Source organism: Neoarius graeffei, chromosome 26 (genome assembly GCF_027579695.1).
Source record: "Neoarius graeffei isolate fNeoGra1 chromosome 26, fNeoGra1.pri, whole genome shotgun sequence".
In the NCBI taxonomy this organism is placed as follows: domain Eukaryota; kingdom Metazoa; phylum Chordata; class Actinopteri; order Siluriformes; family Ariidae; genus Neoarius; species Neoarius graeffei.
Genome location: NC_083594.1, coordinates 26,205,161 through 26,219,886, shown reverse-complemented (window position 1 = coordinate 26,219,886; position 14,726 = coordinate 26,205,161). Strand labels below are relative to the sequence as shown.

The 14,726-nt window shown below is 45.1% G+C and overlaps 1 protein-coding gene across 1 annotated transcript; it reads left to right on the top strand.

The window, feature by feature from the left end:
• Window positions 1–7,269: 7,269 nt before the first annotated feature.
• Window positions 7,270–10,351, top strand: LOC132874581 (paraneoplastic antigen Ma1 homolog). The gene has a single exon (XM_060910884.1). The coding sequence runs from the start codon at window positions 8,880–8,882 to the stop codon at window positions 10,347–10,349; it is 1,470 nt and encodes a 489-aa protein (XP_060766867.1). The 5' UTR covers window positions 7,270–8,879; the 3' UTR covers window positions 10,350–10,351.
• Window positions 10,352–14,726: the final 4,375 nt, after the last annotated feature.

Here is a 14,726-nt window from a genome sequence, read left to right as displayed (position 1 = left end):
TCATCAAGAAGTGGAGAAAATATGGGACAACAGTGACATTACCGAGAACTGGGCATCAGGGCTCTCAAGTCTCACGCATTGAGCATGACAGTCACGCTTTTCGGTCTTTTGTCACGCACTCCCGCCACACATTGTATTTCTCACGCTGAAAAAAAATTATAATATAAATTTCTCTGGCGCGCCGCTATAGCTATGGAAACAGCAGGAAACAAGAGCGTCTCCCATGAGTCGAGCCTGCCACTTACCAGCCAATGAAAAAAAGGAAAAGGGCGGGGCTACACAATAGCCAATCAGAAGCACTATTGTATCTGGGTTGATAACGCAACAACCAATGAAAAAAGCATTGTTATCCCGGGAATTGTTCACGTGATTCTGCTACAACCATCTTCTGAAAGTTTTGTTCAGTGGACACCATGAGGATGAGCTCCGAGCAGCACAGAGACCAAAGGAAGGCATATCCTGTTTTAATGTTACAACAAATTCACAACTTGTTTGACACAAGAAATGACAACTTGCCTGCTGTGAGAGAATGTTGCCCAGATAATTCGCATGGACATGGTAAGGTTTTACAGGAGGTGAGCTGTATTGCACCTGTTTAAATGATCCCCTGGCGAGGAGCTCCACTTGTTCACAGGCAATAACAGACACTGGTCAGTAATAATAACAGTGACACTAACGTGTGTTTAAAGCAGCATGTGAATACCAGTAAGAGTGAAGATTTTTTTTTAATTTGTCAGCAGTTATGAAAGCTCCGTTTGTGAAAGATTAAGTTTTTATTGTTCATAATATAGAAACTGCATGACTCCAGGGGAAGATATAGGGAAGAGGAAAGTCCAACTATTACAGATTACAGGACCCAACATCCTTTGACGTTGAGGAGTTTTGGGGAAGAATGTCCTCAAAAAAGAACAAAGTAAGAAATTTTTTGCACACGACTTGCTCATTATTAAGATAAAAGTAATAGAGGCCCTTGGCTCCTTTTTCAAAGGTGACTGGCTTGAACCAATTTGGGAGGTTATCAAAGATAACAACCTTGGTTTTGGTGCTTCCTCATTCAAATACTGATGCCAAGAGGGTATTTTCAATGGTCAGTCTGAACAAAACCTCAACCCAAAACAGCTTGTCTCTGGACGGGACATTGGCCCCTATCATGACCCTGAAAATGGCTGGACTTGAGCCGAACTGTTTTAAGTGGGAGCCAACAACACAAATGATGAAGGACTCCAAAAAGGCAACAAACACTTACAATAAACAACACCAGTCATAATATCTCTCTCTCTCTCTCTCTCTCTCTCACACACATACACTTATTCAATACACGGAAATTGAATAAAGACTTTGTATTTGGTTGAGTTGTCAGTGCTGTGTGTTTATCCTTTCTTCTGCAAGTCTGAGCAGTTATTAATAACAAAAACACTAATAATAATATTATTAATGAAAGACCCCCATTCCTGTGACCCGTCCAACCGCCCCCCCCAACGGGGGGAGGGGGGATGTCACTCTTGCCTGCATTCAAAACTTGAGAGCCCTGCTGGACATCCCTCCAAAATTGATGAAAAGACTAGATGAAAACTGGTCAGGGAGGCTGCCAAGAGGCCTACAGCAACACTGAAGGAGCTGCAGGAATATCTGGTAAGTACTGCTTGTGTACTACATGTGACAACAATCTCCCATATTCTCCATATGTCTGGACTATGAGGTAGAGTCAAAGAAAAACATCCAGACCCGGCTAAATTTTGCAAAAAAAAAAACCATAAGCTCTCCCAAAAGCATGTAGGGAAAATGTGTTATGGTCTGATGAAACCAAGGTTGAACTTTTTGGCCACAATTCCAAAAGGTATGTTTGGTGCAAAAACAACACTGTGCATCACCAAAAGAACATCATACCCATGATGAAGCATGGTGGTGGCAGGGTCATGTTTTGGGGTTGTTTTTCTTCAGCTGGAACAGGGGCTTTAGTCAAGGTGGACAGAATTATGAACAGTTTTAAACACCAGTCAATTTTGGCCCAAAACCTTCAGATGTCTGCTAGAAAGATGAAGAGGAATTTCATCTTTCAGCATGACAATGACCCCAAGCATACATCGAAATCAACAAAAGAATGGCTTCACTAGAAGAAAATTAAAGTTTTGGAATGGCCCAGCCAGAGCCCAGACCTAAATCCAATTGAAAATCTGTGGGGTGACCTGAAGAGGGCTGTGCACAAGAGATGCCCTCGCAATCTGACAGATTTGGAGCGCTTTTGAAAGGAAGAGTGGGCAAATATTGTCACATCTAGACTTGGCAGGTGTCACAGTCCGGTCCAGTCCATCCATGCCTGAGTTTGTGGGACCTCCACGCCGGCTCCAGGGCAGATCCGGGACAGGAATTCAGTCCTGCCCTGCTGAAGGCCATTTTCCCTGAAGCGGCACTCCCATACCTGCTACCACATCTCTCCCATCAGCCAGGGTCTTCTTAAGAGCTGTTTGGAGCTACTCCAGTTGCCAGACTGTCTCTTGCAGACTTTCCTCACCCCGCTACAGCCCTTTGGTATTGTGACTTCTTGATTCCCCCCACCTGTATCGCTCCGTGTTTTTGTCTAGTTTTCTGTCCAGTTTTTGCCCCTGTTTTACCTGCCTTTTCCTTTGGATTGTGTTTTTCTTCCTCTGTCTGGGTTTCCCTTGTCCCTGTTTTCTTCAGTTTTTGTGGAGATTTTTCTGGCCTGTTTTTGTCCCTGACCGTGCTTGCCTGCTCTCCTGTGTTTTGACCTCTTGGCCCGTTCTTTGACCACCGATTTTTGCCTGAGCCCTATTGCATCTCTGCCCTGTACTTCATTAAAGAAGTTTCCTTTTGTACACTGCCTGTCTTGAGTCTGCTCTTGGGTCCTCACGTCACCTCAGTTTGCCATTTCTGACAACAGGCTGATAGACTCCTACCCAAAAAGACTGAATGTTGTAATTAAATCAAAAGATGCTTCAACAAAGTATTAGTTTAAGGGTGTGCACATTTATGCAACCAGCTTATTGTATGTTTTTTTTATTTTTTATGGGTTTTCCCCCCCTTACAGATTTTTGTTTTTCAACTGAATTGTACAGGTTATAGGTCACATTAAAGGTGGGAAAAGTTTTGAAATTATTTATCATGGTCTCTTTTTTTTACATCAGAAAAACCTATCATTTTAACGGGGTGTGTACATGATCCTGAGACTTCCTGTTTACGCACTTCCTGTTTCCTGAGTTGTTCGCGCCGAGTCCTTTTTCCCGCGAGTGCCGGCGTTAATTACTAATCCTTTTTTAACTTTTTTTCTATAAATAAATTTCCAGTATCGTCTTCATTTTTATTATACTGTCGCTTTCATTTTTGTACTTTTCACTTTCGCTTTCCTTTTTCCGTTTTTTTTCCGGTTTTTTCTCTTTCTTTTTTCGGAAGAACGCCGAGACCGGAAGCTTTCTTTTTCTCTCCTCCTGTGTAAAGTCCACAAGCGGAGGCCATCTGATCTGCTTTAATATCAACAGATCTTCATTTAAGGTACGTGAATCTTTTCATCATGGCACACCTTCAGCCTGTTCAGTGTGCTGAGTGCAGGATGTTTAGTCATTCTTCCTCCGTCACTAGCGATAGCTCTATTAGCTTTACTTGTGATAAGTGCAGATTAGTTAGCTCTCTGACGGAGAAGATTTCAGTGCTAGAAGCGCGTGTCCAGGCTTTAGAGCAGGTTAGTGAGCGTGAGAACAGTGTAGTTTCTGTAGGGGAAAGTCTGGACGCCCTAGGTGGAGTTAGCAATCCCCCAACTCCGGCATTAGAGCCCTTACAGCGGGGCGAATGGGTGACGGCTCGGCGGCATAAGCGTAGAGCCAAAGCTACCGCTGAGGCTCGCCCACGGGAGCACCACTCCTCTCCGCGTCACGTGTCGAACAGGTTTGCTCTCCTTAGTGATGCACCCACTGAGAAACCTGAAAGAGCTCTGGTTATAGGGGACTCTATCATACGGCACGTGAAATTAGCTCAGCCTTTAGGGGCACCAGCAGCTTTAGTCAGGTGTATTCCGGGAGCCAGGGCGCCGGACATAGCAGGTAATCTTAGGGTCCTAGGCAAGCACAGGTTCTCAAAGATAGTTATCCATGCAGGAGCTAATGATATACGCCTTCGTCAGTCTGAGGTTACTAAGAGTAACTTTGTAGAGGTGTTTAAATTAGCGAAGGCGATGTCCGATGCTGTAGTATGCTCTGGCCCCATCCCAATGCGGCGTGGCGATGTAGCTTACAGCAGGTTATGGTCGCTGAACTGCTGGCTGTCCAGGTGGTGCTCTGAAAACAGTGTGGGCTTTATAGATAATTGGGCTAATTTTGAGGGCACTGCTGGCCTGTTAGGGCGGGACGGTATCCATCCCACTCGGGAAGGTGCTGCTCTCATTTCCTGCAGCATAGGTCATAGTCTCAGAACAGGCCTAGTTAATTTCTGACAATCCAGAGCCAAGGCCAGGGAGCAGACGAACAGGCTAAACCGATTGTCTGCTAGCTGCACAGAGTCGTCACTCAGGGCCCACTACATCGAGACTGTGTCTGTTCCCCGAGCTCAACAAAAAGGTAGAAATTTTCAGAGAGTTTGTTCCAGTAACCTAATCAATATAAAATTAGATCAGACTGACTGTACAGCTGCTGCCAGCACCTTTGATCTAAAGGTGGGGCTATTAAATATTAGATCTCTTACATCTAAAGCGCTAATGGTTAATGAACTCATTACTGATCAGGAGTTTAATGTACTGTGTTTAACAGAAACATGGATTAAGCCAAATGAATATATAGCATTAAATGAAGCGAATCCTCCTGGATACAGTTATATACACCAGCCTCGTCTAACTGGCAGAGGAGGAGGCGTCGCGGTTATTTATAATGATTATCTAGGTGTAACACACAAACCTGGTTATAAATTTAATACATTTGAAGTTCTTCATACTCATATAATGTATGTAGCCTCGAAAAATAAGTCTACCCAGTTAATTCCATTGCTTATTATTTACAGGCCCCCGGGGCCATATTCTGAGTTTCTTTCTGAATTTGCAGATTTTATCTCAGATCTGGTTATTTCCTTAGACAAAGCTTTAGTTGTCGGAGATTTTAATATTCACTTTGATAACCCAGAAGACCCTTTAAAAACAGCGTTTGTGTCCATCTTAGATTCAGTAGGGATTAAGCAGAATGTCATAGGACCGACCCATAATGGTGGTCACACCCTTGATCTAATACTAACATTCAGATTAAACGTAGACAATATAGTCATACTTCCACAGTCTGAAGTTATCTCAGATCATTGTCTCATCTCATTCAAAATATGTCTGAGTAATAATATATGCACCTCACCACGCTACTGTATTAAACGTACTTTCACGTCAACTACTGCACAGAGCTTTATAAATGATCTCCCAGAGCTGTCAACTTTGATTGGGTCACTGTCAGCCCCTGCAGAACTCGATCAGGCAACTGAATGCTTAGAGTCAACATTCCGCCATACTTTAGATAATGTAGCTCCTCTAAAAAGGAAAATGGTCAGAGACAAAAAATTAGCACCCTGGTATAATGATGACACTCGCACATTAAAACAGACCACTCGAAAATTGGAACGTAAATGGCGTCAAACAAAATTGGTAGTGTTCAAATTGGTGTGGAAGGAGAGCTTCCTGAAGTATAGAAAAGCTCTTAGTGCTGCGAGATCAACATATCTCTCCTCCCTAATAGAAGATAACAAAAATAATCCTAGATTCCTATTTAATACTGTAGCAAAATTAACCAGGAATAAGTCCACTATCAACACATGCACACCTGCAGTATGTAGTAGCAACGACTTCATGAATTTTTTAATGACAAAATTGAGAATATCCGACAAAAAATTCAAACTACTAATTTAAGGTTAGACAATGAAAGTGACCTTGTAGTTAACAATATAACTGTATCAGATCATCAGTTAGAATGTTTTACTCCCCTAAAAGAAACTGAATTACTTTCATTAATCTCTACATCAAAAGCCTCAACTTGCGTACTAGATCCCTTACCGACACATCTATTCAAACAGATAATGCCTGGAGTAATTGAACCGCTTCTAAAAATAATAAATTCTTCTCTTATGATTGGCTATGTACCCAAATCCTTTAAACTAGCAGTTATCAAACCCCTGATTAAAAAACCTGACCTTGATCCCTGTCAGCTGTCCAATTATCGGCCAATATCAAACCTCCCCTTTATCTCCAAGATCCTTGAAAAAGCTGTGGCACAGCAGTTATGCTCATATTTACATAGGAATAACATCCATGAAATGTATCAGTCAGGATTTAGACCTCATCATAGCACAGAGACAGCACTGGTTAAAGTAGTAAACGACCTACTGTTGGCGTCTGATCAGGGCTGTGTCTCGCTACTTGTGTTGCTTGACCTTAGTGCAGCATTTGATACCATTGATCATTCCATTCTTCTGGATAGACTAGAAAATGTTGTGGGAGTTAAGGGAATGGCCCTCTCCTGGCTCAGGTCTTATCTAACTGATCGTTATCAGTATGTCGATATAAATGGTGATATTTCTAGACGTACCGAGGTAAAGTTTGGTGTTCCACAAGGTTCTGTCTTGGGTCCACTGCTTTTTTCTCTATATATGTTACCTCTGGGCGATATTATTCATAAACATTGTATTAGTTTCCACTGTTATGCTGATGACACACAGTTGTATGTCTCTGCAAAACCTGATGAGAGACACCAGCTTAATAAAATTGAGGAATGTGTTAAGGACATTAGACACTGGATGCTTATAAATTTCCTTCTGCTTAACTCTGACAAGACTGAAGTACTTGTGCTAGGACCACATACAGCTAGAAGTAAGTTTTCTGATTACACAGTAACTCTGGATGGCCTTTCTGTTTCTTCACGTGCAGCAGTAAAAGACCTCGGAGTGATTATTGACCCCAGTCTTTCATTCGAAACTCACATTGATAACATCACCCGGATAGCTTTCTTTCATCTCAGAAATATTGCAAAGATAAGAAATTTAATGTCATTGCATGATGCAGAAAAACTAGTCCATGCTTTCGTTACCTCCAGGTTGGATTATTGTAATGCCTTACTGTCTGGATGTTCCAATAAGTGCATAAACAAGCTCCAGTTAGTTCAAAATGCCGCAGCAAGAGTCCTTACTAGAACTAGAAAATATGACCACATCACGCCTGTCTTATCCACACTGCATTGGCTCCCAATCAAATTTCGTATTGATTATAAAATACTACTGTAAGGTCCTCTAAAATAACACTGTATTTTATACTCTATATTGGATTGCCCTATTTTCTGTGTAATTAACTCCATTTACCATAATGCCTTGTGGTTTGGAATATTTTCACTGTTCTGATGTGTTGTGACGTTCTGTGCATTCGGACCAATCAGACTTATTTGCTCGTTGTAGTTTTATTTGAATTTTGATGTCAGCCAATGGTAATTGGTATATGTTTAATGCCCGCGAGTTCGCGGGCTTTTTGAGATGTTTCATCACTTCGCGAGGGAGAAGCTCACGGAGTTCCCGCCTGCTGCCGAGCAGAGAGAGATCGCGTTGTTTGTGAGCTCTATTTCAGCACTTATTTTGCAGACAGTTTTTTTTTTTATAGTTTGGTCTGCTTGTGGCCATAAACTCCGGTGTCACTCCAGTGAGTGATCTTGCTGTTTTTTTTTCTGCGGACACATCTGCCCTCCGTGCTGTGCCCACCGGAGCGCTTTCGTCAGTCCCGGGAACTCACTGTGTCGGGTCTGGGACCCAGCCCGCTACCGAGGGGTTTGGGGTGAGCAGCATCTTATTCGAGCGAGCTAACCCACAGCAATAGCTAGCCCTCTGCTCAGGAGCATCTGCTGCGTGACTGTACCGACATCTGTAACCTGATCCGTCTGGTTTGACCGGTGGATTGTGAGTAACGCGAACCCACACTTACACTGACACACACACACACACACACACGCGTTCCTCTGGTCTCGCCTGGATAGCCAGCGTTTTAGAAGGGCATTGCAGCGGTTGCTGTTCTGTCTGCAGTTCACAGAGCTGCCACCTGTGCACCAACGGGCCCCAACTGCGCGCGCGTTTTTCTTTCTTGTCCACTTCTTTTCTTTTGATACTTTACCCAGTTTTATTTTCTTACTATGTACTGCTGGTATACACACTGTTGATGTGCTATCTGTAACATCTCTATTATGTAGGCTAATTGTTTCCGCTCTTCTTGTGCCGGTGTTACTATTTTCTTGGTGATTACATTGCATGCTTCTTTGGGAGCATTTATTGTCAAATACTATTATTATTATTATTATTATTATTATTATTATTATTGCTTATTAATAAATATAATCATTATTATTTAATTATATCTTGGGTGTATTGGCTGCTCATTTGGTTGTTTATATTTGAACATTCTGACATGCACACTGCAGACTAGCTATTAGTTCTTTCACTCATGCTACTGTTATTTTAAAGTCTGAGGAAATACACCATACACTAGCTTCAAAGGTAAGTGTAGTATTTTCGCAGTGGAGGCACCGCGCTGTTAAATTTATCATTTATTAGATTTATGCTTATTATTCTCTCTCTCTACTCATACTTGTACCCTTATGGTATCAGGAATCTCAGCCAGCTCACCACTCCACCGCTGAGAACTTAGGACCCTGTTGCGCCATTATTTATTGGGATTTAGGGTAACTCTTTAGTAGCCTATAGCCTACTGTGCTGGGTAATCAGCACCTGTCCAAAAAAAAAAAAAAGGGGGTTACATTTTGGAGGCACCGCTGGGATTTTCCTGTTTACCAGAACAAGTAGATCGCTGTGTTTTGCTTAGTGTTTGTGTTGTGTTAGTTATTGCTGTTTGCTGGGCAGTTTTTTTTTTAAACATGGACCTTAGTCAGGCTGTTGAGTGGAGCCGTGAGGAGAATGTGGAGTTGTGTCATGCCATTTTACTTAGCAGAGTGCCATTGGAGGCCACTGATGATGTGGTTAGCCGTGTGCTCAGCACAGTTAAGGTTCTGGGTAGGACCCGGATACGCGGTCGCCGTGGTGACAAGACTGGTAGGCACCTGTACATTTTAGTCGAGACTTCTGCTGAGTTGGATCAGAGCTCTGTCCCTCCTGAAGTGGGAATTGTAGGTGAGGCAGGTCCATGGGCTGTTCATGTAGTGAGTAGTTTGCTGCCTGCTAGTCCTGTTCTTGAAAGTGATGGATTCGAAGCCAAGCTATTTTCATTATTACAGCAGGAAGGCAAGTCTATGGGTGATGTGAAGGCTGTTTTGGGCACGCAGCCTCCTAAACCTGATGTCAGCATGGATCTTGTGAATGCCATAGGCCAGCTCGTTGATCGCTGTAACCAGGCATCTGTTGATGTGCCTGGCTATAGAAAACTGAGGCTGTTTTCCGGTTTACGGCCCGTTCCCCCAGGCGAGGAAGAATATGAGGCCTGGATGGAGCAGGCTACTCAGATGATTACTGAGTGGCAGTGCAGTGATGCTGCTAAGCGACAGCGCATTGTTGAGAGTTTGCGTGGGCCTGCTGCGGATATAGTAAGGTTTTTGAAAGTCAGTAGCCCATCTGCTACTGCTACTGATTACTTAACCGCTCTTGACACTACTTATGGATCAACTGAGAGTGGGGCAGACCTTATGGCATCGTTTCGCCATACTTTTCAAGAAGATGGTGAGAAACTTTCTGCTTTCTTGTATCGCTTGGACAAGCTTCTCCACCGTGCTCTTTTGAGAGGAGGGATTGAAGCTGCAGGCCTGAATCGTGCACGTCTGGAGCAGTTGTTCAAGGGTGCTCTCACCACTGACATTGTGGCTTTACGTGTGCGACTTCTGCACACTTTGCAAGCTCCGCCTTCTTTTTCCCAGTTAATGCGAAATGTGAGAGAGGAAGAGCACTGGGTAAGTGCAAGGGAGAGTGCAAAGGTTTCTGTGGCCTCATCTACATTTTGCCAGGTTCCTGTGACTGCTGCTGTCGCTCTTCCTCATGTGCCTGTTACTCCCCTGGCGTCTGAGGTTGACAGTCTGAGGAAAGAGGTCAAGGAGCTGACGTCTTTAGTAACTAAACTTTTGACTGCTACTACCGTGGCTCCTGAAAATCCTCAAGTCTCACAGTTTGGTGTAAGCCACAGCACAGAAACCACAGCCCCAGCTGTTCCCACAAGGGCTGTTTCTTCGAACCTGCCGAAGTCTACGACATCCTCTTCTGTTCCTGCCATTTTTTGTTACAAGTGTGGAGAAGACGGCCACACCAAGCGAGAGTGCACACGCCCTGAGAACTTGAGGGTAGTGAATCAGAAGCTGCTTAAGAGGGTCACGCAGCAGGGAAACTTCCCCGGAGCTCAGTGAAGGAACGGCACAGAGCTCCATCACACAAAACACGTTCCGCTCATTGTTCACCTCCAATCAAAGTCAGCCAATCACAACTGCCGTCTGGGTTAGTGGGGCCCTCGGCTGAGGTGCCCGTGCAGATAGAAGGTATTTATGCTAAAGCTCTGCTTGATAGTGGTTCTCAGGTCACCATCTTGTATCATAGCTTTTATAATGCATATTTGAAGCATTTGCCACTGCAGCCAGTGGAAAATCTGGAAATATGGGGTTTGAGCTCTCACAAATACCCATATGATGGATATTTACCTCTTAGGCTTGAGTTCACTGAAGCGGTCACTGGTGTGCCTCAGGTGGTGGACACTTTAGCTCTTGTGTGTCCTGACCCTCAGACAAAAGAGGGTATAGCCATTTTGGTAGGCACAAACACTCACTTAGTGAAGAAGTTGTTCCACTCTTGTCGTGAACAGGCAGGTGACGGGTTTCTTAACACGCTGACCATACACCCGGTGATAAAAGAGGTTTTTGAGTCCATTAAGCACACAGGTGTATCACCGGAGGATGTGAATAAACACGGTACTGTGTGGTTCACGAAACCTAAGCCTGTTGTTTTAAAGCCTGGGCAGGAGCTGCAGCTTTCAGGACTGCCCAAGTTTCCTGGTGAACTCAATGACTCTTTAGTCCTGGTAGACCAGCCTTTTAGTGCTGATGATACATCTGTCCCTGAGCTTGAGGTTCGGCCTGAAGTCCATCCAGTCTCTGCGGTGTCCTGCCGTCGTATTACGGTAAATGTGAGGAATGTTTCTTCCAGGGATGTTCTTGTGAAGAGAGGTAGTCCCCTCGCTCACATATACCCTGTAGAGATGGTGCCACAGTTTCCGTCCACTTGCAGTCCCATAGCTGCTGGTGAGCTTACTTCTGCTTCTTTTGATTTTGGCACTTCTTCTATGCCAGAGGAGGCAAAACATCGCCTCTGCGAGAAGATGTTGCAGAGGAAGGAAGTGTTTTCTTGTAGCGAGTGGGATGTAGGCTGCTCAAAAAGCACTCAGCATGAAATCAGGTTAAATGACTCGCGGCCTTTTCGGGAGCGATCTCGACGTTTAGCTCCTGCTGATCTAGAGGATGTGCGTCAGCATTTGCTGGAACTCCAGAATCATGGCATCATTTCGGAGTCTCGGAGTCCGTATGCTTCGCCCATTGTTGTAGTGCGCAAGAAGTCAGGTAAAGTCAGGATGTGTATTGATTATAGAACGCTTAACCAGCGGACCATCCCTGACCAGTACACAGTTCCCAGGATCGAAGACGCCCTCCATTGTCTCTCTGGTAGTAAGTGGTTCTCGGTATTGGACTTGAGAAGTGGCTACTACCAGATTCCCATGAGCGAGGCTGATAAAGAAAAGACAGCGTTCATCTGTCCTTTAGGTTTCTATCAGTTTGAGCGTATGCCTCAGGGAATCTGTGGTGCCCCTGCCACATTCCAGAGAGTCATGGAGCGGACAGTCGGAGACATGAATTTTCTGGAGGTTCTGGTGTATTTAGATGACCTGATTGTCTTTGGTAGCACCTTGGAGGAGCATGAGGAGAGACTCTTAAAGGTTCTGGACAGGTTGAGAGATGAAGGTCTCAAACTTTCGTTGGATAAGTGTCAGTTTGGCAGGACGTCTGTGAACTATGTGGGGCACATAGTTTCACAGGATGGCATAGCCACTGACCCCTCCAAAATAGAGGCTGTTGTTTCATGGCCTCGACCACAGACTGTCACTGAGCTACGGTCATTTTTGGGTTTTTGTGGATATTACCGTCGTTTTGTGAAGGGTTTTTCCACATTATGCCGACCGCTGAACGAGTTGCTTCAGGGCTGTCTGCCTCGGAAGAAGAGCTCGAGTTCACAGGCTGCTGACTCGAAACCTTCTTTCCGGCCCTCTGAACCTTTTGGCCCTAGATGGAGCGATCAGTGCGAATCCGCTTTTCAGGAGTTGAAGTCAAGGTTAACTCAGGCCCCGGTGCTAGCTTTTGCAGACCCCCAAAAGCCATATGTTTTGCATGTGGATGCAAGCCTGGATGGTCTAGGTGGTATCCTTTATCAAGAGTACGTTGAAGGATTGCGTCCTGTGGCGTTCATCAGTCGTAGTCTTTCCCCTTCAGAGAGGAATTATCCAGCTCACAAACTGGAGTTTTTAGCTTTGAAGTGGGCTATTGTGGATCGGCTGCATGACTACCTTTATGGAGCCAGTTTTGAAGTCAGGACGGACAACAACCCCCTGACTTATATAACCAAGTCTGCCACATTGGATGCCACTGGTCATCGCTGGTTGTCGGCATTGTCCACTTACGACTTCAGCCTGAAGTACAGGCCTGGGCGGAAGAACATGGATGCTGACGCACTGTCGCGACGCCCTCACGTCAGTCTGTCCCTTGACGATGAGTGGCAAGAGATTCCCGCCCCTGGAGTGCGAGCTATTTGTCAGGTGGTGGCCACACAGAGAGCTGGTTGTTCTCCATTCCCCCGGGTTGCTGATCAGATTTGCAGCCATGAGTCAGCTGTTCCAACAGCATTCTGTCATGTTGCTGCTGTAGCACCTGATCAGTTGCCTACTTTTAGTTCTAGTGAGCTTCAAGAAGCTCAGAAAAGCGACCCTGTTATAGGAGATGTCTGGCAAGCTATAAGTCTGAAGAAGCCTGCTAGTAGTATCCTGACGCGGCATCCTGACTTTAAGATCCTGAAAAAGGAGTGGGCAAAGCTGTCTATTGACAAGGGACTGCTATACAGGACTGTTAAGCAGGGTGGTCAGTGTGTGAGACAACTGGTGCTCCCTAAGCAATTCCATGGTCTGGTTTTTAAGCTGCTGCACGACGATAGTGGCCACTTGGGGTTTGACAAGTCATATAGTCTGGTTCGGGACAGGTTTTACTGGCCTCGTATGAAGCTTGATGCAGAGAAATACTGTAAGACATGTGAGCGCTGCATCAAGCGGAAAACGTTGCCTCAGAGGGCTGCTCCTCTTTCCCACATACAGAGTTCTGGACCCATGGATTTGGTGTGCATAGATTTTCTTTCGATTGAGCCTGACTCTCGAAATGTTTGCAATGTGTTGGTCGTCACTGACCATTTCACGCGTTATGCACAAGCCTTTCCTACTAAGGACCAGACAGCTGTCACAGTGGCAAGGACTCTCTGGGAGAGATATTTTATTCATTATGGCTTGCCCACCCGTATCCACTCCGACCAGGGTAGGGACTTCGAGAGTAGACTGGTGACTGAGATGTTGACAATGTTGGGTGTGAAAAAGTCGAGGACGTCTCCTTACCACCCCCAGGGTGACCCACAACCTGAGAGGTTCAATAGGACTTTGTTAGACATGTTGGGCACCCTAGAGTCACATCAAAAGTCAAAGTGGAGTCAGCATATAGCACATTTGGTGCATGCGTATAATTGCACTCCTAATGAGGCTACCGGGTACTCACCCTATTTCTTGATGTTTGGTCGGGAGGCTCGCCTCCCTGTTGATGTTTGCTTTGGTGTTTCATCTGATGACACGTCATTTGCATCACATTTAAAGTATGTGGCAAAGATGAAAGAGGAGTTGCAAGCTGCTTACCAGCTGGCATGTGCCTCTGCGGATAGGATGAATCAGAGCAACAAGGAGAGGTATGACCAGAAAGTTCGCTATCATAGCCTGAGTCCTGGGGATCGGGTTTTGATTAGAAACTTGGGTCTGAAAGGGAAGCAGACGCTAGCGGATAGATGGAGCTCATGTCTTTACAGTGTTGATGGTCAGCTTTCTGACCTCCCTGTGTACAGGTTGACGCCTGTTGATGGTAATGGACCAGTCAAGGTGATGCACCGTAACCATATCTTGCCTTTAGGACAGGAGGTAAGACTAGGTCCAGGGGTCGCCACCACTCCAGCCGTGGGCCCAAGAGCTGTGAAACACAGAAGGGCTAGGGAAAATCGTAGGACTGGTGTCTCTGAGGTGTTGCCTCCTGTGGTACATGCACAGTCTAGCACTTCTGATTCTGATTCGGAATATGGTTGTTATGCTGAGGATGCAGTGCAACATGCTCCTCTGACTGCTGGCACGCATAATGCCCAGCCTGTACCAGATTCTACTGCGCCGTGTGTCTCCACCACAGTTAGAAGCCCTAGGTTAGTGCCCACACCTAGAGATGTGATAACTCCACTCAACCCTGCACTCCTTACCTCTCCACATAGGTCTCCTGAGGTAGTGAAGGATTTAGTAGCCACAGACCAGGATGTTAGTTGTCCTGATGTTCACTCTGTAGTTTATTCTGCAGCTCCCACAGACTCCGTTCTTCCCTTAGTACGTAGGTCACATAGGGATAGGAAGCCTACTGACCGCTTGACTTATGGCAAGCTAGGAGTGCAGAGCAGGAATG